This window comes from Pagrus pagrus (assembly GCF_965226575.1).
Source record: "Pagrus pagrus genome assembly, chromosome: 21".
In the NCBI taxonomy this organism is placed as follows: Eukaryota; Metazoa; Chordata; class Actinopteri; order Spariformes; family Sparidae; genus Pagrus; species Pagrus pagrus.
Genome location: NC_140208.1, coordinates 9,916,096 through 9,942,200, shown reverse-complemented (window position 1 = coordinate 9,942,200; position 26,105 = coordinate 9,916,096). Strand labels below are relative to the sequence as shown.

At 44.7% G+C, this 26,105-nt stretch overlaps 1 protein-coding gene across 4 annotated transcripts in view; it reads right to left on the bottom strand.

The window, feature by feature from the left end:
* LOC311250290 (zinc finger MIZ domain-containing protein 1-like) overlaps nt 1-26,105 on the bottom strand; it is a 125,298-nt gene that overhangs the window by 42,516 nt on the left and 56,677 nt on the right. For all 4 annotated transcript variants that reach the window (XM_084341908.1, XM_084341909.1, XM_084341910.1 and 1 more), the window contains exon 3: nt 1,353-1,472. In XM_084341908.1, the coding sequence (XP_084198034.1) occupies nt 1,353-1,421 (69 nt within the window). In that variant the 5' untranslated portion in view covers nt 1,422-1,472. The remainder of the gene's footprint in view (nt 1-1,352; nt 1,473-26,105) is intronic.

The window sequence follows — 26,105 nt, the reverse complement described above, 5'->3', positions numbered from 1 at the left end:
TGATGATGGGGGAGGGACACCCCGCTCTTTGACCCCAGTCAGTAACCTGAGTCACACCACGCTCCTGATAGTGAGAGCTAACAGATTAGTCACTTTACAGTGGCCAGACAGGAAGACTCAGACTGTGTACGTGTGTGTGCAAACTCAGGAAAGGTCACCCAGAGTTATCGTCACCTACGTTTTTATATCAACAGACAAACCAAACATCTAAAAACCTGCTTCTGAAAAGGCTGTGACGCTGCGGTTCTTCTCACTTTGTGTCTTGCACGTTCAAAAAACGAGTAAGTTTATCAGTTTGAATGTTAAATATCCTGTCTTATAAACTGTATTCAATTGAATTCAGGTCAAAAAGGGTTTGCAAATCATTGCATTCTGTTTGTGTTAATGTTTCACACGGCGTCCCAACTGCTTTTCAATCGGGTTCCCGGAGAAATCCGACAAGTGGGCAGATATGGAAACATATTATCTGTCCGTATTTACTTTTTTGTTTCCTCCTCTATGAAAGCAAACTGAATGTCTTTGGGTTGTGGACAACAAAAAAAAAAAGCCCATCCGAGGACATCATCTCGGGCTTTGGGAAACACTGATCGACTGATTTTCAACGTCTTCTGACATCTTATAAACCAAACAGCTAATCGGTGAATCGAGAAAATTATCAACAGACTAATCTACAATGAAAATAGCTCCAGAAGCTACGTCAAGCAGTAACCTCAAGTCCAACGCTCCACTCACATGGTATACTCCTCCCACTCAACACGTATCCAACGTAGCATCGTGCCACTTACGCCGTCAGCGCTCATCTGAAACCTACACTGACAAAAGCACCGTCTCACCGAGCATCCAGTTCTGAACCTACATCCTCCTGCTGTGCTGAGCTTTCTCCACGACGACGTCAGGCCCTGGATGCAAAGTATCTACGCTGCACATAATCTATTGTATGTTTACATCACAATACATCTCATATTCTGACTGAAATTGAGTAGGAAAGTGTGTTTTTAAACAGTTTACAAGAAAAATAAAAGTCTGCAATTACAGTAAGTATCAAGGTATAAGTTTGTTCAGCTGATATTGCACTATAATTATGGAGAGGTTTACTTTACTGTGAAGGAAAACCTTGTAAATCTTTACTTTCAGAAGATTCCCCAACAATTTCATCTCGCTGTGACTCTTAAAAGTACAATTTTACCTCGAGATTTTACTACTACAACACTTATGTAAATGTAATTGCTACTTTTCCACCTGTACAACACGTAATAGGCAGCATAAAATTTGCCTCGTGTGATTCATGTGTCAAGTCTTCAGGTAATGATATAAATCGACCTCGTAAGTCAGACAGCTGACGCCGCACTCACCTGTTTGATACACTGCAGACGATCATTGGTCTGCTGTATGTGTCTGTCCATCGACGGAATCGAGTTCATGTTGATTGTCCCTCTTCGGCCTCTACCTGCCAGCCATTAAACTGGAGCGCTCTGCAACAGAAAACACACACACACACGTGTTAAAGCTCGCCTCTTCTCGGGGAAGCTGCCAATCCCATCACCGCCAGGATATTGCAGTTTAGTGTGTGTGTGTGGCGCTGTGAGCTGAGCAGGGGAAGATATTGATTTGGCAGGTGACAAGCACCTCAGAGAGCCCAAAGGATGACATTCCTCTCAGCTCCTGTGACACCCTTAACAAGCCCTGGCGCTTGCCCCTAACGCTGCCATACGCCTTCGGAGAGGACACACTGGATGACTTAGAGAGGATGTCTGACCATGTTTAAAGCACCTCGGGGTGAAAATGAACAGAGGTGGAGGCGCACACACACACACACACACACAGCCAGCCAGTCTGTCAGTATTATCTCAGAAAACTGCATGAAGCCCTTCCATCCCGGCCTGTGAGAACATTAACTTGGCATGTGGCTCTCTGTTTACATTACTTAGACATTATGTAATCTTTGGTTAACAATTATCTGTACCCTGGGCCCAGACATGCTCTACATTTCATTTCTCCCTCCGCCTCTCCAGCTACATAAGAGTTCCTACTAACAAAACCCCTTACAGCGCACTATTGATTTTGGAACAGCGGCTTATGGAAAACCTCTTCCTCTCTCTCTCTCTCTTTTTTTTTTTTCTCTTCTGGAGGAATAATTTTTCACGGAAAGGCAAACAATGGGGCTGTGATCTGACACGCTACATAACATTATCACAAGTTAAAAAGTATTACAAGCCGCATTAAAGGTTATCAATTTCACCCGCGGGGGCTATGATTTAATGTCAACATCAAATAAATATCACACTCGGAGGGTGTCGGCTATAACTCAGAGTGACCTGCAGCGTCATGCGAGTTAATAAGCACATACATACTGTATGGGTGGCGCTGGAAAGTGTCCCCTCCTCCTCCTCACTCATCCTCTATCTCAATCTTTCCTTCTTGCTACTGCAGGGGCATCTCACCCCGCTGTGCATCATCTCTCACTCAAACACTCAGACCCCGTCCCCCCCCCTCAAACGCCATCTTTCTCCATTACCATCGCACAGTGAGACATTTCAGTGCACGAAGTACCGGTGAGGAAAAAGAGAGACAGAGAGCGAGAGGAGGCAGCATGCTGCACCATACTGATAATGCTCACTTAGGGGTCTCTAGCTGGATTTAACGGTAGGGCCAGTAATCTACTCCACTAGACAGCTAAAGAGCTTTTATGCTACCTATTGGAGCTGCTCATGCCTGTACTTGAGAGGAGACGAGGGCACACTAGTGCATTCCTCTCCATAAATTAGAAAGCTCATAAAGAATAAGAGACATCGGAGGGAGTTTCTTCCGACACTCGTCGCTGGTGGAGAGTATTTGTTTGTTGACATTTTTGATATCTCACAGAGAGAGAGCCTTCTGAGGCTCGAGGGAGGTGTCACCACGCCGTAGTGTCAAGGGCTGCGACGAACATACTGTGTGTTTTCACGGTCGATTGGTCATTTCGTCTATAAGATGTCAATAAAATGTAAAAAAAGGAGATAGAAGTAATCTTGGATGTAAAATTAAACACATTCCTCACATTGAAGAGCCAGCAAATATTTGGCATTTTATTGGCAAGATTATAGGCAAGATTATAAAGTTTTGCCTGTGTCTGTTTGTTAGTTAGTTGGTTTGTAACCAGGATTACACAAAAACTACTGAATGGATCTCCACCAAACTTTAATGGCAGATGGGTCTCTGCCCAGAATAGACCCCATAAACTTTTTGTGTGGATCCAGGTAAAGGCACAGATCTAGTGATTTTTTCTCACTTTCTTTAACATTGTGTCATAAGGCTTTTTTTTTTTTTTTTTTTACATTATTCTTACTTTCTTAGGGAATAATACATGGATCTTGATAAAAAAACAACAACAAAAAAAAACAACCTGATCTGCCAATCAAAAGTGTTAAGATCTGGGGGTGACACTCAACATTCAACTATCTTCCTCCAGTAATTCACATTTTGTTGCTTTAAATATGTTTTATTTGGTATTGGATTAGGCTTGCTTGCATTAAAGTGGACTGTTGGGCCTAGGCAGAGGTGTGTGTCAACAAGAGTGACACTGGTATAACTGTTATATATGTGTGGTTTATTTGAAGGCATTTATGACAACAAACCTGATTCAATATATTCATTCTTGCATAAAAAAATATTCTGATTTAAAGAGACTATCTGGGTTAAAAAATGAATACAAATAAATAAAATCAATAATCAAAAAAACGTATCAACATCATCATTACACGCATTAAAATAGAAGCTGTGCAGTCATGCAAGAGAAAAAAACATCCCCATGAGCGATGATATATGTTCCTGCACTGACTTCCTTTACATCCCTCTGGTGTTTGCTGCTGCTGCTGCTGCTGCTGTAACACTCCCCTCAGTCTCCTCTCTCTGCCAGCTGACACTGAGCTGATCCACATCGAGGGGTGGCCCTGGAACCATCGTGCCCCTCAGCCACCAGCAGGTGTCTCCCTGGCCCTTCAAAGGCCTGGCTAGTGGCACAAAGAAGGCGGAGCGGTGTTGCTTTAAGCCTTTACAAGCTCTACAAATCCTCAGCTGCTGCTTCCTAACAGGGCCCACTCAGCCCAGCACTGCCTGTCTGACCTTGTGGTTATTGATGAGCGAGTCGACCTGCTCTCTCCGTCTCCCTTCCCTCCTCCTGCCCTTCCCTTCCCTTTTCTCTCTCTCGATGTCATCTCTCTTACCTCCAACAGTGAGTTAAAATGAGGGGAAAAGAAAAGAGGCTGGGCTGCCTTTCACCACCCGGTTAAAAACACACACTGTAATGGCTCCTCTGACCTCCCTGCCTGTGTTTATATATTTACATTTATACTCTTCCCGGGATAATTTTAAAAAGTGCGAGATGACAGCGCCGGGGAGTAATTTAATTTTCAGTTATTCACTTGTTCTAATTAAACACTAGTCCTTTGTTATATCTTTAATGACTAACAAGAGCCAAATTAAAGATTAAACCCGCGATGCTGTGGAGATATGACAACAGATGCAATTATGAGCCTCCCCCCTCTATTTACATGCTCTTTTCTATCTCACAGATGTTATCATTTATTATTTTCTCTGCGCCATTACCTAATGTGAACTTATTTGCCTTGATTCAGCTAGTTACCCCAGAAATCCTGCGCGCACGCTTCTGAGGGGGGGCAAACCGGTGCAGATACATGCGTTACTTGAGCTTAATTTAATAAATTGCGCGGCAGGCGTTACACAACAAGTTGAGAGCTGTGGATTCCTGCACAACAAAAGACACAGGAAGGAGGGTGGGATGGAGAGTGGGAGGGGAGGAGGGAGACCCGCTTTCCTTCCCTATTCAAGGGGGAGCCAAAATATATGTATTGAGTGGGAGCTGTAATAAAACGAAACGGGTGAGGAGATGCAGGCTGGGAACAAATATGAAAGGCAGTGGAGGATGGCGGCAAGGTGATGGAGCACCACCGGAGGATTGGATGAAATTATCTCTTTATAATCAGGGGGCTTCTGCATGGCTGCCTCCTCCATTGCCCAGTGACAGATGAGGCCTACCTCTTCAAATGGGCTTTTCACAGTGCTATCAGCCCACCTCTAGGGTAAAAACAATGTTTTTCTTCCCCCCTGTACCACCACTTTAAAAGCTTTGTTTCCACGCGGCACCCCGCGGAGGAAAGGATTGTCTCCCGTCAGGCAGGGTCCATGTTTGTCTCATTACGTGATCACGTTACATAAGTGTATCTCGAAAAAGGGCTGCGGCTTTAATTTGATGACAAAACTGTGCCACGGCGGAGACAGGGAAGACGGTGATGCTAAATAATGTTGAATGAAGACACTAAAGCAGAACATTATCCCCGGTAAGTAAGAGGGATTGCTTTTTGAACTGTCACAATCGCACAGTTTGGAATCTAAACATTATTCCAGACGCCCCAAAACCCAACCCTGCATCTTCAAAGAGACTTTTCTAGCCTGTTAATGTAACGTAGACGAGTTGCGCGCCTCAGCTCTGCGGGATGAAAACAGTCTGAGGGGGAGAAGAGTAGACAATGATTAGCTTTATCCCACCATCACAGCAGAACAAATGGATCATGAACCCTCGCCGCTTTACACAGTCTCTCAGCTGAGCTGTCATGGCACAGGGAAGTGGTAAACAGATTTAATTTATTCATATAAATGGCTTGTGAACCAAAGCAGTCAGGCAACTCTGGGGCCGGGCAGAGTGCTGCTACAGGGATATTTCCACTTTATTAAAACCTAATTTTCATACTTTCGGTCATTTGTCATGATAACATTGCGCTAATCGCGATCCAAGATCTGGGAACATGGTGCCGTCATCCACTGGCTTGTGCACTGCCAGTTTGGAGGCTTGAGTCACAATTGTTTTTTTAGGAGCCAGAAGTGACCATATCTGGACACTGAAGATGTCCTGATTGGATCTGACCGAGAACTGGTTGCGACTTCTCAATCACAAGCTAGCCACGCCCTAAAGCGTACCCTGCTTTATCGTTTATCTTACTGTAACTGGGACCATAAGTAGTATTTTTTCATAAGCTTATATACAATCTGCATTTTTGCAACCAACGCAAGAATTCAAGAACCCAGCAGCATACGACCGGAGTAACTGACAACTGCTGCTCTTGGCTGTAGCTAGCAACTGTTAGCTAATTAGCTCATGGCTCAGTCAGCTCTGGAGTTTGTCTGAACCGTGACCTCGGTTCGGAAAGATCTGGCAGCCTAATGAGAGAGTGAACACAGCCTCCAAGACCGACAGAGGCTATATGGTTAGCATGCTAACTTCAGAAGACATCTCCTCAACACAATACACAGACTTCTTTATCATAATGTCAACACTGTTGTTGCTTCATACTCCGTTGTAAAGTAAGATTCTGGGCATATCTTACAAATTGCTCTTTTATTAAGGCACTTCTGCATCGTCTTCACTTTTCAGACCCCAAAGCTTCACCCACATTTTATGAAAACCAACTGCAGATTGTAAACAAGCCAACAGTTCACGCAGTGACAGATATCCAGGTTATTATACAAATCTAACTTAAGCTTTAAAGAAGACACAGACGCACATATCCTGCCTCCAGAGGGACTCGGCCAAAGTACAGTACATGATCACAGTGTTGTGGGTGACTGCAGGAGCAGAAAGACAGCAAGCCGGGCTGGCCACCATCCCGACCACACACACACTCACACACATGGATCTTCTCACCTTCCCTTGAGTGCTGGACCGGCATCATGATACCATAACAACACCCTCAGTCACTCCTAATGTGCTTTACAACAACACTACAGGCGGGGTGTTACACCTCTGCAGAGCTGTGTGAAACACCCCCCATCAACCAACACACACAGACACACACAGGGAAACACACACACCTCGCTAATCGAATGCTCATAGTACTGCTGACACTATTAAAGGTGGCCTGAGTGGAGAAATCAGCATCGCTCTCGCACCTCACGTTGAGACTCGCTGCTCAAGGTGATGGCGTCCCCGTGAGTCGTCTATTGTAGGTGAATTAGGCAATAAAGGGCTAATCTGCGCCATCATTGACTAGGGCTCGGCTGTTTGCAGCACTTGCTTAAGGGCGATAAAGATGAGGGAGGAGGAAGAGGAGGGGGAGGAGGGGTTGTGGAGGAAGCATCTCTTCACCCTCATGATTTTAATGAGCTCTGATTCCGAGATATGTCTTGTTTTCTTCCGACTGTCGGCCGAGGCCGGCGTGAAAGCTCCCCTTTAATTATCTCAACATTGTGGAGACGCTGTTTTCTCGCGCCGAGGGAGGGGTGTTTAGTTTGGAGAGGGCAGCTCTAGGACTCCAGGTGTCTGCCTGGTTCTCTGCCTGGTAAGTGGCCAGGCGGGCAGCGAGGACAAAGCTGTGTTTGTTCGTCGGAGGAAAAAGCAGAGCGGATGGAAATGTGTACGAATCGGCGCCGCTTCCATTGTTGCCTTACAGAATGTGCCATAATCCTCGGCAGGCTCCATCCAGAGCTGGCACGGAGGATAATATGAGCTGCCTCCTGCCTGTCCCACCTCCCTGCTCTACCTCCCCTCCCCTCAGCCCTTCTCCATCACCTCCTCCCCTCCCCTCCCTCCTCCCCCCCCTCATTTCTCTGCTACACACGCATATGGACACACAGCCACTCGAGTGCGCACATACACACACTCTCTCACACCTCCCCACATGGCTCCTTAACAGGCTTGGGAATGGATTTCTTTTATTTAATGTGGTTTGGTCTGCAGCTCCAGCGGCAACCGTGAGCGAGGGTGGGCTCGCAGTTGTGCCACTCACTCATGTACACACACACACACACACACACACACACACACACAGTCGCACACATATACACACACACTCAATTCTAGGAGCCCTGCTGTGTTGGTCGCTGTTCACTGATCTCTCCCTCTTCCCCTCTGTCTTTCTCCATCTCCCATTCTTCCTCTAACTCACTCCACTCCCTCTCTCTCTCTCACGCAGACCCACATTCACTCCCTCTCTCCCTCCCCTCCCTCCCCTCTCTCCCTCCCTGCCCTCTCACTTTTTTTTTTTTTTTTTTTTCATGACAGCTCACATAAGCAAGCCTCCTGGATTCCTGCGGGAGCCCCACGTTCAGTACACAGAGATTGTTCAGCCATCAGGCACATCTGCAGCGTGATTAGAAAAGCAAAGGGAGCATGGTGGTGGGGGGCAGGAGGGTGGGGTCGGTTGAAGCCCCCACCACCACCGCCGCCGCTGCTGCTGCTGCTACAACACTGCAGAAGAAGAAAACAGAGGGCCGGGGATCATAGAGGGGCCTAAGCAATATCTCCTCTCTAACCAAGTGTAACGTTTCACCAAGTCTCCGAGGCCTACGCCGCCTGCGATTACACAAATAAAAAGGGGACAAAGGCAGGTGGGGGCCAGTCTCTCTTCGCCACCAAGCCCCCACCCACCCTCCAACTCGCCTGGAGAGGAGATGGCCACATGCAAACATGAGGAGCATCTCTCTCCTTCTCCTGTTTGCCCTCTGCCGCCTCCTCCAAACAGCTACTCTTTTAATTTCCTTCCACCCTTGCGCTAATAGCAGGGGAGGGAGGCAGGAGGAGGAGGAGGTGGAGGAGGAGGGGGTCAATTCCCCTGGGGCGCTGGAGGCAGCACAGATGAGCCACATGACTGCGTGTCGCCCCACCACCAAATGCAGAGCAGCGTGGTGCTATAGCGGCTAACCGGCTAGCCTGGCTGCTCTCCCACTCTCTCTCTCTCTCTCTCCTGCTCTCTGTGCGCCTGTGGTGCTCGATCAGCCTCGCCGCCCGCCGCTGAGCTCCCCTCTCTGCTCCGCAATCCTCCAGGAATTTCAGGAGGCATGTGAGGATGATGAAACCAGCGAGCCGAGCGTAAAGCCGCGCTAACTGTTGCGATACGAGGGCTGAATTCGCACTCGATATCTCACAAAGAGAGCCGTCACCCCTTGAAACACTTTGTCTTAAAAATTGCCTTTGAGGAAAAGTCAAAGAGGCATTTTATTTCCATTTGGGTGAGTGATATTGTTGCCGTGTAGGTGCCGACAATGTTTCAGACAACTTGTGAGTGAGTGTTTGACTCCCAACCCCTCCTCCTCCTCACCCTTCCTCTCTCTGCTCTCTCTTTTTTTTTTTTTTTTTCCTGCCAGTCTCCTGGTTTATTATGCATTCAGCTCATGTGTCCCTCCTGTGAGTGGCTGTTCATTTTCCACATACCACGCTTAATCCGGCCAGCTAAAACTTTGAAATAGCGGGAGCCGCAGCCGCTACCCAGGAGGAGCCATTATGAGGTCTGGGAGAGAGAGACTGATAGCGCTGGGGGGAGGAGTGACAGGCGAGCTGCAAGATACATGGGAAGGAATTCAAAGAAGGCTGCGAGGCGAACACGAGGGCGTCCGTGTTTGTGTGTAAGGTGCGCGGCCGGCGGTGATGAGTTACAGGGCAGTTGTGTGTTTTCCTGTGTGTGTGTGTGTGTGTTTTCCATGGGGTTACGGGTGTGGGCAAAGGCGGTGCAGAGGACCTCCTTGTCTCCATTGTGCCAGTGACCTTTGGCCTTTTTGTGACTTTGAGTGAATGGGAGGGGAGAGAGAGACGAGGAGAGAGTGAGTGGGAGAGATTTTAAATAGTGCATGAGCTCAACCTGCCTCCGACACTGATGGACAGCAGCAACATGAGCTTTCTCTGTTTCACCCAAGAAGCCTGAGAAGACGCACCATCAAACTGACAGCACCTATTACGACCTCACTAACATCTCTATTTTAAAATTTCATGGGCAGAGTTCCTGTGTCTTGGCTGCAGCCAGTGGTCAGTGTGATTATCTATTCATCTGTGTATTATCGCTTTGATCTATCGATTGCCAGTTTAATCTCTATAATGCCTCTTTTAATGTCAAATAATGCCCTTTAAAACTTGACAAAGCCAAAGGAGACGTCTTGAAGTTGCTTGTTTTGTCCGACCCACAGTTCAAAATCCAATGAAACTGAGCTCCAAATGATATAAAACAGAGAAAAGCAGAAAATCCTCACAGTTACAGATGCTCTGTTCTAGCTCCTGTCTCTTTAAGGCTCCCCCTCCTGAATACCCAGTTTCCTCTCATTGGTCAGCTCACACACGCCTGAGCCAGCACTGCTAACAACAACAACAGAGCAGCTGTGCTAAATCAGTTCTTACGTGCCAAACGAGCTGCTAGCCATAAATTATGCAAATGCGTGTCATGGTGATGTAGTGTGACGTCGCAAAGTCACAGAATTAAAGGCGGGATTACTAATGAGGCGTTTTAGGAGCAGTGTTTTCTGTGGGAGAGAGGAGCTTCTGTTGGTGCGGACTTGACCTTCCTTTTGTTTTATTAATCTCTTTTTACAAACTGCATTTTTGTTCCTTGATTACTCAGTTCATATTTTAAAAATTTTAATTGTATTTTGTTATATATTCTACATTATTGGAGCTTTCCAAGTCAAGATATTCCTGCACAAAGAGAATCTTTCTGGAGCACTTTCCAGGCTTAAATCCGAATCAAGCCAGATTATATAACTTCAAAAAACGGAAAAAACATAATCTTCCTCTTGCAAATGAAAAGTTTGTTTCATAAGCGCTAAAACACACTATTACTAAACTAATACATTCAAGGGATTTGAGTCTGCTGCAGCCTTACTGAGTCTAGAATGACGAGTAGCTTATGGTGGCTAATGTTAGCAAATGAGTCAGTTAGCTGACTTTGTTACCTCCACGATGTTACAAGCATTTAACATCACGTGATTGTCAGTTATATAGTCTTTTTACAGCTTTATTTAACCACCATTTTCTTTCATTTTCTCATTTTTTTCGTGTCTTAACCCCTCGCGACCTGCCTCCTCTGAAAAACACTCCCCTCCTCCACCCCGCAGACCTTCCATTATGATCCTCTAACTGGCATGACTCATAAAGATATATTTTTTATATCAGCAGATTGTTTGATAACCTTGCTGAGCGGACTGATCCTGTGTTAACAGCTTGCTCGTATCTGCAGCCATCGCTCCCCTCCAGGGAGAAGCCTCTCATTCCACAAATGTGCTCAATTAAAAAGAGCAGAGTGCTCGGAGAGGGGCAGCGAGGGGCCATTCCCTGCGCCTGTTTGATCTGGATTTCCTAATTGGTCAATGACAACACATTACCAGACAGGCGGACGCTTGATCCGCCGAGAGGAGGCTTTTTGACTGCCCCCACCACCACCACCACCGTCCTACACGCCCCGTCCGTGACCAGGCAGAGTGTGTCTGCATGTTAGGGAGGGGTGGGGGTTGATTTAGAGGTTAGGTGACGCAGGCTGCCGTAAATCTGTGTCACAAATCTTACGCATGGCGGGGGGGGGGGGGGCAAACACACACACAGACACACACACAGGCATGTGATGAATCCCATGCAACAGACAGACCTCCTGATCGGGTCCACACCACGCCGCTCACTCTGCTCTAATTTGCCAGATATTGCGGGCTGCCACATTTTGATTGCCTTTGTGTAAATGAATCGGGAAGCCTCTCATTTCACGTGTGGCTGTGAAGAATGTGTCTGGGGAGAAAAAGGAGATTCTCCAGGGGAGTAGACTTACCAGAGTCCTCAATCAAACAGTGAAGACACTTATTCAATATTGTTTTTGTGCACATCTTCCCCTCTTAGCGGGGGCATCCTGAATTATCTCACTCAACGTACATTATTTCACCCATCCCATCCTCCTGTGTGTTGTGCTCGCTGCGAGCGGCACGTTGAGAACTAAAGGCGAGCTAGAGAGCATCCATGTAGTCTCAAGTGACGCGGATCACATGTTTGTAGAACAGCAAGTCTCATTTTATATAATCTTACAGCCCGCTAAAAATAGCATCAAATGAATATTGAATGCTAGGACAGAGGAGGCGTTATGCAATTCACGACTTATGCTGTCAAGCGAAGCGATAACGGCCTCATCCTTTCACACACATACTCACAAACATCACATAATCTCTTTCATATGAGCTAAGGGGGAAAAAAATAGCCTCCACAAACACTTTATAATTTGAGTTGTTTATTTATACCATTATGTGTCATCAAAGGGTGCTTTAAGCATATTCGAACACCCAAACTGACAAGTCACTGCATGAATGGTAAGATAGAGAGGTTTCTTAGGCCGTGTCATTCGTAAAGCAGTATTTAAGGCGGTTTAGGCTCACATTAGAGCTGCACTTTCATACTTTGTTTTGTTTTTACCGGCTGATTATTCATTCAGTCTCCAAAAAAAGTTCAATATCAGACATCAGACGTCCAGGACAGACGGCCAAGGACACATCTTGAACTTGCGCATTTTTTACCAGAGACCAAAAGATATTCAATAAAAAAACAGTATAAATCAGAGAAAAGTAGCAAATCTCTGATTCAGAAGTCAAAACCAGCCATCTTAGGTTGATTTCTGCTTGAAAAATGACGTTGGATGAACAATTAAAGGGTAGCTCCACCAGTTTTACACACTGAGGTGCATTTACAGATCTTGGGGAGGACTACTGCACACGTGAAAAGAGTAGCTCTTTTAAAATCCTTTTACGACTCCAGAGGAAGCTGCAGCTTATCTGATAAATTGCCTCCAGTGATGTCACTCAGTGGGGTAAGTTGCATTGTGGGTAATGTAGTTCTGCCGGTTCTGCTGAATCAATTGCGGCCATTTGCTTTTGAAACTATCCATGATGAGTCAGCAGTGTTATAGGAGTGCGGTGCTGGACGAGTGGACTGCTTTTCAAAACCAGGTGCCTACATTACCCACAATGCAACTTAGCCACTGAGTGACATCACTGGAGGCAATTTATTAGATTAAATGCAGCTTCCTCTGGAGCCACAAAAGGCCGTATACCAGGCAAGTAGTACTCCCCAAGACCTGTAAACACACTTTAATGTATAAAAATGGTGGAGTTACCCTTTAATACATCTCCTTAATATAAAAAAGAGGACTATTCTACCTGTGGATCCATGGCTTGTATAATATTCCTATCTTGTATGTTCATGGGTGTCATTTAGCTGCAACCCATCTCTAGCTGCTGGCAAACAGCAGAGCTTCCACATCATCCATCAGGGAAGTTGGGGTAGCTTGACAGGTAAACATAAACAATGCTGCCTGCAGTAGCATTTCGAGAAGTGTATGGGACACGCACACACACACACACACACACACCAACAGACAAACCGGCAGACAGAGAGGGAAGGTGTGAGAGGCAGAGGGGGAGAACGAGAGACGCACCGGATCAGAGAGGAGGAGGAAATGAATGCTGCAAGAGGTGGAAAAAGCTGAGAAATTCCGTATCCTCCTGTTTCAGCCCCCGAAAACTGCTGAACCATCAGCAATTACAGGCTGGCTGGATCATGAATCTCTCTCTCTGCAGTGGTCTGCTCTCTCTCCTCCTCTCTCTCCCACCGCTGGGTGATACTGCAGAGGTGTGCGGCGGCCGTGTAGTCAGTCACCTGGGCCGGTAGCAAACAAACACACTTAAAACAACAATGGCGAGGCTGCTGCGTGATCGCCCCGACTATTATTAATCCTCCGTGCAAATCAAATTGACACTTTGCATCTCCTTTTCCATGACTGCGAAGATTACGCTGTCAGGAGCGAGCTGATATGCAAAGCGGCTGTTTTGAGAGAAGCGCAGGTGAGCGTGATCCACGAGCTGCAGTCCAAACAGGCTGTCAGGGCGGCCGCGGGACAAAGGCGGAGGCACACGCTCGTGCACATATGTCAGGACACAAGTAGAAAGTGCTGAACATATAATTAGCTAATCCAGTAGAAAGCACAGATAGGCAGTCACTTAATTAAAATGATTAATCAAGGCCAATAAAAAAACTTCTTCTTTCAAAAGTGCTGTCTATAATTACGAGCGGCTCCCTCCACTCTGCGCCTTCAATATGTGCGTGCGCGCGAGGCCGTTTTTGCATGTGAATGTGTTTGCGTGCGCGCGCGTGATTGGTGTGTCCCGATGAGAGGGAGGGAGAGAAGTCAGTTTCCGTGGCTCATTCAGCGTTAGGATCCTCGGCTAATGAGATTAGTCAATAATGGATTGAAAGCAAGTAGCCTCCCCTCCCCGACACAATGGCCAGAGAGGCTGCCCTGTCAGCGACACATCCCCGCACTGGTCGATATGCACACAAACACACTCACACTTAGAAACACATCCAAACAACAGGGGCCACCTTTTTAACATACAAATTGTGTTATAATATCGAGCGGTGGCTGTTTGAGGCGGCGCTACGTGCCTCGCAGGCTGCAGACAATTCCCAGGGATTTAAATTCAAATCAGGAAAGTATATCTAGTCTTGATCTACAGAAAAAAAATGGATATTGTAGACATCATGCCGGGCCCTCGAAAGCCCAAGATCTCTTTCATCACATGAATGAATGCTTCGTAGCGAACACTGAGAGAAAAGAGTCCCCTCTCGATCCGCCGCCGCAGAGTTTCTGAGCCCAGGGAAGGACAAACAAGTCTTGAGAGTTGAGAACTCCTTCTCAGATAAACAAAGACATGAAACGGGCTTTAAGGCCAGCTAGAGCACAAACAGACCTCTTTTCAAACCTGTGAACAACCTGTTTGCGAGGGTGAAATAAACCTTGCACAAACAAGACGCAGCAAGCTGCCGCTGGTGTTGGGGGCCTTGATGCGTTTACAAAAGCGAGCGGGACACAAAAAAAGGAGCTTTAAAGCGCCGGCAAACGGCAAAACTCATTTACTCGCTTGTATTTCTGTTGACGATCGGAAAAGTGCTGCACCCATTCAAACTTGAGTGTCTCCAAGAAGGGTTTAAGCACAGGCATGGTTTTCACCATCCTGTTTATGCCCCTTGACTTAAACAGTTTGATTTACTCACTAAAACAACACGATCCTAGTGTACTGATGTTAAAATCCAGATGTCACAGTTGACAAAAATGCTGATTCACTCATCATTTGTTTGCATTTTTGAGCTCTACAAGCTTTGGTTTCGACTGTCAGGCACACAGGCTGAGAAGAACACCTGAAGACACTACTCAGGGCAAAAAAAAAAAATGTTTCTTTGCATTTTTTTAAAGAAATAATAATTATATCTAGATGTTTTATTAAAATATAAGACAAAAATCTTGATATAAGATAAGACAGCAGTATTACTGGTGAACATTACCTATCGTTAAGTGTCATTAGTCAAACTAGGTACAGTAAGTATTAAGACTACTGCATCAGAGCAGTTTGCATATCACTTGGAAATCTTTTCATACACTACTATTGTTATGCAAAGCATGATAACCAAATGAATCAATATGCAGGATTTGCTACGTTGATATAAAATATCTAAATGCTGAATCAGTTCCTGTATGTCCATGACCCTTTAAAGCCCTGGGTTTTGACTGGCAGGCTGCACACGGGCTGAGAGACCTGCAGACAACACTTCTAATAATACAAATCTTTTTTTTTCTTTTCCTGTTTTTTTTTTTTTAAGAAAAAAAATAATTAATCTAGTTTTGTTATTAAAATATTCTCCCAAAAAACCCGATATGAGATAAGGCAGTTAATGACATTAGTAGTTTTAGTCAACATTATCTATTGTTAAGTGTCTATTAATCAAACTAAATACAGTAAGTATTAAGACCACTGCATAAGACCAATTTGCATATCATTTGAAACTCTTTTCATAGACTACCATTGTTATGCAAAGCATGATAACCAAATTAATCAAACTGTGTCACTTTGCTAGGTTGATGTAAGTGTATCTAAACGCAGAAAATAGTATTAATTGTTACAGAATAGTCTAAATCAGATCCTGTTTCATCCACTAACAGAGCTGACAAAAATGCTGATTCACACATTGTTAACATTCAGTCACACAAAGAGCTTTACAAGCAGCAGAAAGTGCCTTTTCTTAACTCTTCATGCCCTGGGTTTCGACTGCCAGGCAAAAATCTCTGTTTTTTTGCCTTTTTTTCTAGATGTGTTATTAAAATAATCTCCAAAATAACATGATATTTGATAAAACAGTAAATGACTGTAATATTTTTAGTCAACATTATCCATTGTTAAGCATCGCTACAGTATTAAGTGTACTGCATGTGAGCAATTTGCATACCATTTCCACTGCTTTTCATAGACTACCATTGTTATGGAAAGTATGATAACCAAATTAATCACAATGCGCAGGTTATTGGGTTGACAAATGTTTTTAAATGCAGAAATTAGTATTAAATGTAATACGAGTGTCCCGGTTCATCCAGTAACATCATGGCACTGAGAGGTGTTGGTGTTCCTGTCAGGCAGCCTCCCTGGATGGGGTCAGCACCGCTTTACCAAAGGTCAAGCCCCTGGTAATTTGTTTTACCGCCGCCCCATCGTCGTCCAAACACAGCGCGTCATATCAGGTAAACCAATTATTATCTGACATGAATCGTAGAGCAGAGGGGTCCCACATGGCCACTTCCTCTATTATTAGTAATGTGTCTCTCTCCGCGAAAAGGCACCTTGTCCCTGATTCCCAGCGTGTCTTTGCCACTGCTTATCAGCTGCCAAGTGACTCATTTACCTGCAATGTGCGGTTCTGTGTGGGATTTAAAGGTAATTTAACCTACATTCAGACAGGAAAATGAATTAAGCGCCGCCGTTTCTCTCCCTCTCCTTTTTGCCTCCCTCTTTCTGTCTCAAAAGCATAAACAGCAGTCAAAACGGAGAGCTTTCTCCTGCTTAGTATTCAGCTGTAATTCTCCAGGGTGGACACCATGCTGTGTAGACAATCTGCATTTTGATTGGTGTACACTGGAAGTTTCCGCACGGCTCTTTAAAAGCAGATGCATTGGAAAACAACACAGAGCAACCATTTAGAAATGTATTCGTAAGAAAACACAGCCGCCTGTGCCGTGGAATAGCAAATAACTCGGCGAGATTTATCTTGTTTCATTAACCCGAGCCAGCGCTGACACGAGGATATGATGTGAAACTGATCATTTGTGGTGCCGCGACAGTGTTGGCCAACATGGAAATGCCAGCGATATATAACCCTCTCAGAGAGCCATTTGTACAATCTCACCATTAGGAGCCACTTTGTTCCTGTAGCCCCTCTGGCCTCAAACCAGGCTTCAGCCTCCGATGGCTGTAACCATGGCAACTGCCTTCATTCAACACTTGCAAATAATGAAGACAATGTGTTTTCCATTTAGATGAGCTTTTTTTAGTGCGAGAAGATATGGAGAGTCCATCCTGACTGTTTCATTAAGGGGGCTTAATAACATGATTCCTTTTGCTGGATGCACTGTACGAGCCGACTCGCAGATTAAATTGGTCTGGTGGGACGCGAGTCGATAGCAGTGTTCAAGACTCAGTGTTATGTTCAACAACTAAACTTGGAGAAAGTTGTTTTTTCTCCCCCTCGCCTCGGCGGAGTCGAGTGTTGTGGGGAGACGCATCAAAAAATGGAGGAGTGCCTCGGGCAAAGAATTTAGTATCTTGATCACACGAAGCCAAACAAAAAGCAGAAGGAAGGCAGGCAAATGGAAAGTAGACGTGTGGGCTCTTTAACGGCTTTTAACAGCCTGTCAATTTGGTTTGACTTATTGTGGTTTTATCTGTTATGGCTCCTTTTTAAATGACTGTTATCACGACTTTTTTTAAATCACTTTAGTAACAATAATGTTATACTACCCAAGTTAATGTCTAACATATGCAGTGCCTACACAGTGTGGTTTCAGGTTCGATTTTATTTGCCAGTGAGACTTAATCGCAGCAGTGTTGCCATTTTTCCAAGATCTCAGCAATTATATGTGAGTATAATGTTATCAGGACAGTGCCTAATACCTTTTTTGGGGAATTTGAATCGTCAGCGAGAATATCCCACAGATACTGGGGTGTAACATGAGCCATCAAACTCATTATTTACTTAACAGCCACTCACGTTGTTGGACTGATGCCAGCGCACAGTTGAGATTTACGACAGTTTTTACCGATGTGGTGCGGCTGCAGACTAACTTCTAACATGCATGGAAGAGGAGGATATCACGCTAATGCTTAAGGATTACTGAAAAACGTGAGGTTATCCCAACATTAGACGATAACTGGCATTTGTTCAAGTGCTCTGGTGGGCTGAGCCAAAGACGTCGCGTCAAGAAGTTGCCGTTCTCAAAGGTTATTTTGGGGAAAAGTCACTTAACTTTCAGATTTCACTGGTGATTCTGCAGTTTCTACGTCCCGATAACCATTGTGAGAAAAGTTATGCCTCTCTCCCTTTTCAGTTTGATAGGGGCTTGGTCTTGTTAGCCCAGAATAACTGCCTGAGGGCGCTGCCAAGATGGCTGCCGAGTGCCAAAAAGGACTTTGGATTTACTTACATACTATTATTGTAAGTATGAGTCTAATGAGACATGAGAACAGGGGGGGAGGCATCAGCCTGCAAAGTTTCAAAAGCCAACTTGGTGAGCAAGCGAGTGTTCAACAGTTGCAAGCATGGAGGTTCGAGGTAACGCTCGTCACAGCCCTGTTCCTGCAGGACTGTATACTGCTAATATAATGGTGTTAATAGTGTTAGTAATAGTGCCAACTCTGATTGTCACTTTTAATCAGTTAAACTCTTAATGGCGATAAATCATTAATCGATTCATCATCAACCGTTAACATCTGTAGTGGATACTGGTTTGGATGTTGATTACCATGGGAACGACAGCAGCTTCAAAGTACTCAGACCAGCTCCAGATGTTATCACAACCAAAAGAAAACATTTCATTAACGTTTCATTAACGTCGTCGGTGGAAAACAAGCTCCAACAAGTCGAACCCTCAGAGGAAATAATAAAGTGCGTGTTTGCGAACGTTTGCAAACACACATACCTACACAGAGCGGAAAGTATGGAGAGAACTCGAGGGGCAGGAGTCTCCTTTTCCGCTGTTTATAGGGAAAACTCCCGGTAAGCAGAGCCAGCTTTCCAGGCCAGAATTAATTCAAGAGTTTTACAAATCACTAGACAGGAAACGCGGCGTTGTTCTCCACTTCCACTTCTCCTCGTATGCAGCCCAGTAAACATTCTTTTGATTTGCTGTGTTGTTTCGCTCGCGAGGAGGAAAAAGAAACACACAAAGCAGATAGTTACCCTAATTCCTTGATGACAAGAGTTTATCTTGCAGAGCCGAGTGCATCTCGTTGCCTCGCGTGGTGTCTGTGTTAACACAAAACCCTGAAAACACTATTGACTGGAGGAGCTGCTGTCAATAGAAATCGTATGATTTCTATTCTTGCCGTTGCCGAGCTTCCACAGTCTGAGGACTCTGTTCTCTCCGCTGCTCTGACAACAGAGCAGTAACCTTTATGAAAAAAATATATAAAAAAAAAAAAAAAAAAAGCCAAAAAAACAAGGGCACCACAATACCACTTCAGAGTAGGTTTGTTGCTACAACAAACAATGCGGTGAGCTCTGGTGCTCGTGTGCACAGGGGCCACAGTGCACCGTGATTGATATACAAGAGATAAAACAGTGTTTGACTGCTGAATCCGGCTCCAATCACACGCTCTCTGTGACGCACTCGCCGCACACTATCTCTGCCACACACGGCCCGCGCTGCTGATAAGCAGGACTGAACCAGTCATATCTCCCACTTCTGGGAGAGTTTCTTCTTGAATAAATAAACTACGTCTGAAAAAAAAGTTTACAGGTGAGGCTGAGGTATGTAAAATAGTCTGATTAATCTTCAGAACCCCAAAACCCAAGGTCAAGTTTGAAAGGCATGTTTTCTTTAAAAAAAATTGCCAAAGACTGTTAAAAACAGAAATTATGGTCAGATTTTCACATTTCCGACGGTCCTTGAACTGATTTATGGCGTCACAGCAAAAAAAAACATTTTCTCGTTCTCCCTGATGTTTCAGTAAAGGGCGCTGGACTCATATATTGTCCACAGCGAGTAAAAATGTGACAGGAGCAAGAAACGCCCAAAATCTGCATGGAGTTTTGAATGTAAATCAATGTATCAATTAGTCACTGACAGAAAAATGATCAATAACAGCTTCTCAAATGTGAGGACTTGCTGCTTTTCTCCGTTTTGTATCGTTCTTAACAAAAAAAAAGCATCCAAAGACGTCACCCTGGGCTCTTAAATCTTTGCGATGGGCACATATGAACATTTTATAGACTAAACAGTAATCGATTAATCCAAAGCGACCGATCGATAATGAAAATAATTCCTAGCAGCAACCCGAGTCCTTTCCTGGAGTGCTGCAAAATGTTCGAAAATCCACTTTAGCCTGTAGCCGCTCATTACCTGCTGATTGTAAAGCAGCACGAGGAGTTTTTATGGAAAGCCTGTATGATTGGTACACTTCAGCTCAATACAGCGCATGTATTTTTAATGAGACAAGCCTTCTTGATAGAGAGGGAGATTGCTGGCATGACTGATGATGCTTTACATCTCGACTGGGTATTTGAGAAATCTTCCATGCGGGGCCTTCTATCTTTTGAAGTGATCGCAAATAATGATATTGAATTTCGCTGTTTGTGCTGCCGAGGCATTAAAGACGCTCTCTCGAGATGATGGACACTGGATTGTCGGACACATTGAAGTCTCTATTTCCGTGTCCCTGCGGAGATGCAAGTCCCCGACCGCATCTTTTTACGTGGTCGCATCCAACACAGAGGCTCGGCAAATGCTTCTTATTGGGTCTCAATGTCACTGCCACGCACACACACTGAAAGCACAAACACCGTTAAAGCACTTTAGAGTGTGACACGGGAGGACACTGTAGCTAAAGGTTAAAGAAAACACAACAAAAATGAAGACTGCTGGAGAATTTTGATTAATGTTAGACCTCCGCCACGCAGACACACACACCTATTCCCAGACCTCCACCAGAGAAGGACGGAGGCTGCAGCGAGCCTGTAAGAGACCACCAGGTGTGACCTATTCATTATTTACCAACAGAGGCAGGCTAGCAGCGTCTGCACGCTGTGCACAGCCCTTCCTTTGGAGGAGAGATGTGTCGGGATCAGATGAGAGAGGGCACCTTTGTGGATAGACATCTTTGTTCACACCCTGCCTGTCTGTCGCCCTTTGCTGCTCCACACCAAACAGACAAAATGCATCTTTGTTGGTTTCAGTCCACTCGTCCAGACCAGTGGACAGAAACACTCTACAGTAATGTGATTACTTTTTCGTCAGCGAGGAGCAGTGCTATGATTACAATGTTGAATTCGGTGATTGGTCTTCACAGTAAGATGGGATCAGACCACACAACATTTATGTCTTTCCAGATGGTCACTATGCCAGATTAGGAGATTTGACCGGCTGTGACTTGACCAAGAGACGTGTCAGACTACGTCGAAGCCAAACCGATATTAGCTTCCCGTCGTTCACAATCTGCATGACATACAAAGGCCAGACTTCTAGGGGCAAGCATGTCATCAAACAGGGCAAGATGAAACGACGGACAAGTTGTCGAGCTAACAAACATGTTGCTCTTTCTCTCTGGGCCTTGTGAGGTGAAGGTCTTCCACTATAACTCACTGTGGGATCAAATTATACAAAAATATGTTTTGTCTTCCATACCTGACACCTCATGATGACCATTTATGTTGTTCAGTCTGACCCCAGATTAACTCAATGTCAAGATTATGGAAGGCGGGCTAGCTGAGTGGGCATGATAAGAACCAAAACACTTAAGTTGTGGTTCGTAAAACCAAAACAAAGAGCTGAAAGTCAATAAACTAGACAATGAACTGTCTGCTGATAATTCTTTGTAGGTTTGGTAAGGTTCAGAGGATTCAAAGCTACATTAATCACTTTTTTGGCTACAACATTGCCATATTATCACCTTATAAAGTAGCTATAGCTGACAGCTTACCAACCAGTTTGCCTATTTACCCATCGAGCAGACATTCAAAGTCGTGTTTCTGTCGACCCAAAGAACGTAAGCCCAATATATTCACGTCTTTGGCTCTGTTTTTGGTCTCTACTGCCTCCTCAGGGAAATATCTACGCTCTATAGTGGCTCATTTCTCCTGCATGTTCACTAGCTAGTCACTAACATTGACCGTCTGCTGTTTGGTGCTTGTTAGGTAGCATGGAGTGGGTTTTTTTAGAGGTTGTGGTGGAAAAAGTTTAATGAGAGCGATGACAGTTGCCAATCATAAAACCAAAACAAAGTGCTGAAAGAAGCTGAACTCTGAGTACAGATCTCTGTGGGTTTGTCACTAAGAGCGACCCCTCTCACATTACTTGTTGTAATGTTCTATTGTTAATGCGTAAACATCAATTAATGCCTCTTTGAAAGACAGAAAAAACACATCTTCCGAGTCAAAGACGGAGAGCAGGTTGAGTTGTGACCTGCAGGTTGGACCGTTTTGCATCAACGTGTAACTGAGCTCAGAAACGCCTACAGATGTGTGTCTGGCTTCAGAGCAGAGCGAGCTCGGCAAAGGTCGCTGCCTGCGAGGATGGAGAGAATTACAACAGACGACTGTGGATGTGAAATGTTGACAGATGGGAAATAAGCCTGATGTCAATAAGAAAACGGCACAGGGGGGCATCACCTCGTATCAGTGACGACTTACGTAAACTCTCTGACACGACACTTCAGATAAAAGCGCTAAAGAGGAGCTATTTTAATGGCTTACGTGAGACAAACAGGCCACCTTCCTATGAATGATCTTGTGTATACTCTATTGTACTCTATTTTCTTTTATCTTCCACATAACCACCACGCTAGTGGAGATAAATCGCCGCTCCATGGACAACTTGGCACAGGTTCACACACATCAAGGGTCATTAAGGCAGCTGACAAAAGCTTTTTTTTTTTAATGAATTCATGTATGAAGAGTTCAGCCTCTTCTGGTTGAGACGGTGTGTGTGTGTGTGTGTGTGTGTGTGATGAGTCGCAGTGTGTGCAGGAGCCTGGTTTCATTTCTTCTTGTAACACCCTAATGACTTTATTGTTTCATTCTTATCCAGCCTCCAGAAGGTATTACCATATAAACACCTGTGTTATCAAAGCACCGCAAACAATTTCCTGGATAATTTAACAAAGATGCGATTGTTGATTCGGTATGAGGTGTTGTGACTTGTGTGTGTGCGTGTGTGTGTGTTTTGAGATATCTATTTTCTCTGTGTGTTTGTCTGTGTGTATATTTTGAGGTGTCTATTCTCCGTCTCCGAGTGCTTTTTGTAATATTCATTCGCTGGCGTGTGTTAGTGTGTGTTTGCCGGGCTTAAACCTGCAGGAACCTGGCTGCGGCTGGCCACTTTGCAGCTCCGGTTGTGGAGGAAAATATGTCCGAGTTACCTTAAATGGAGGCTGTTTCTGGTGAAGAGGGGACAGACCGAATGTTCTGCATTACCATCATGCTTCATGCAATCTGTATCAAAACCCCGGGTGAGGCAAACACAAAAAGGGAACACTTGCATAACGTAGGAGCCTGATGTTACCCTGCAGAATTGGACTTCTCTACTCTTTTTTTTTTTTTTAAAAACACCCTCCCCTCCTCCTCCCCCTCTCTCTTTTCCCCTCCCTCCCTCTTAGTCACAGGGCCTGGATTGTTCTGCTGAGGCTTGGCAGAGGCCGCGGATGGGAAAAGTGCAGGGGAGGCAGCTAACACTTCCTGCCTCCCTGAATCAGAGAGTTAACCTTCACCGAGGGCACAATGGCTTCTCGTTAGCGAAACCACCCCACATGCAGGCAGCCTGTCACCAGCCATGTTCCTGTCCGCTGACCCCGTTTTGTGTCTCTCTCCGTCCTCCCTCGGACTTCGCGTCCAACCAAAGCTGAGCCTCAGATCTGCACAATGGAGGAGGTTAATACGCTGTACAGTATGTCTACAGCTATAAACTGTGGTGTTTTAAAAGGGAGCTTTTATCCACATTTCCATATTTCATATCCAGAAGCTAAATATCTTTAGTTGCGCTTTAAAGAAACTGCTATTCTTCCTCAAGCTATTGAGGTTGGCAGATTCAAACATATTCAGGAGGAAAATAGACCTGAAAGAAGTGGATTGTGAGTCCCATTTCCATCTGTATTGTACAAACTGATGAAGTAAGGCTGTCAATTATTTATAAAAGGGAGAAAATTGTGGAATATTCTGGCGTAAAAGGTTGGAAAGAAAGGCCAGAGGACGTCTGAGGCTGATGTATAATTTCAATTCAATTAAATTAGTAATTTATGGATTTTTACTGCAGACATGAAGGTCTGAAACTGATTAGCTGAAGTTCTCTGAACTGGTGTTCTTTATTTTTTTTACTCGTATCATTTGAAAATATATATGATGCACTCTGGACTTTGTGGCACACTTGTGCTGCAACTAAGGATGTTTTTCATTGCTTATTAATCTGTTGATTATGTTCTAGATTAACCGATTAGTTATTTGGTCTATAATATGTCAGAAAACAAAGAAAAAATGCCGATCAGTGTCTCCCAAAGCCCAAGATAATGTCCTCAAATCTCTTGTTTTGTCCAAACCCAAAGATATTCAAATATTCAGTCACAGAGGAGTAAATAAACCAGAAAATCTTTACTTTTAAGAAGCTGGAACCGGAGTAATTAGATTTTTTTTTAGTTGTAAAAAATTACTCAAACTGTTTAATTGATTATCAGAATAGTTGGCAGCTAATTTAAAGGTGCAATATTCACTCTAAAAATCAAACAGGTGGCAGCATTTCACCAGAGTAACTGCCAACTGGAGCTGCTGCTAGCTAGTTAGCTCGGTTAGCTGTGCAGCTAGTGGTCCAGGCTGGGAGCTAAGAGCACCAGGGGAGGGTTAACTTCAGTAGATATCTCTGCATGACATCAGCAATTTAAGTCATAACATCAAAACTGTTTTTTCATTCACATTGCGTTGATAATTTTAGAATTTTTCGAATGATTTAAGCTAAAATTCTTACATACTGCACCTTTAAAAGGTTTTCTTTCATTTCATGAACCAAATAATTTGATTAACCCAGAAAATGTTTTTTCAGATTTATCGATAATGATACTGATTGTTAATGGCGGTCCTATTCGTGTTGATAAAAACATCTTCATCATCATCATTGTTAGCTGACACACATCATAACACAAACTACTACTGTACATCTACCGAAATGGCAAAGTGAAACCTCAGAGCACAGCCGCTGCAAAACCGAGCATGACATCACCACACGCCACTATAAAGAGGTGGATTCATGCTCGTAAACGCGATGGAGATAAGGAGTGGAGAAAGATATGTGGGCCAGAGAGATGACAAAGAACAAGGCTGAATCCGCCGATATGAGTCACTAAAGTCAATGCAAAGGATGAAACACAGTGGAAGTAAATGGTTTCTCCCTTGTTTTCCTCTCATTTTCATGGACAAAAAAACAAGCATGAACAAGGCTAGCCTCGGAGAAAATAAAGCATTGATTTTGCACACTGCCCTCTCTGCTGCAGAGGACTCCGATCAATAGGCTCAAGTAATACTCTGCACAAGTTTAATGCTCGAGCTGTGCAGAGGCAGACAAGTGCTTTGTCTGGAAATTATTCCTTCTTTATTGCACCAGCACCCCTGTTTGAAAGCAACACAAAGATCTGTTTAAAGAAACAGCGGCCGCGGACGAGGAGGACCAGCAGCGCTCTGAGGCTGGTGGAGGGATCGCCGTGGTCAAAGGTTCATCTGAATCAATGGAGGAAGCTACACGTGTTAACCACTTTGTAGGATCATCAGGGAAGGAAAGTGCAAGAGAGAGAGAGAGAGAGAGAGAGAGAGAGAGAGGGGGAAGTCCGCCATGGGAGAGGGTCAAATTGCCAACCATCAGCCAAGCGGAGAGATGACCTCCAGCTAAGGGTGTGACCTTTGACACAGAGCGCTGCCAAGGCTAGAGAAACAGACACTCTCCATAAACCGAGGCCGAGTCAAGATAAGCATCGGATTCTTTGAAGCGGCCATTGAAAGCTACACAGCGAGGAGGGCGGCGCAGGTGATCCGCCGCCTTCTGTAACCGCGAGAAGCAGACGGAGGAAATCTGTGAATGAGCCGACCCGCCGAGCACGAGGGGAATCTAAAAGGACTGTTTCTCCTTCTTTACCCTGCAAAACTTTAATTTCCTGACTGCTCACTTTTCCTTCTAAGGCTCCTCCAAAGTCAGCGAGAAAAAGTCCCGCGTCACCTGTAAAACATTAAAAAGCGTTGACCCAGAGATTTG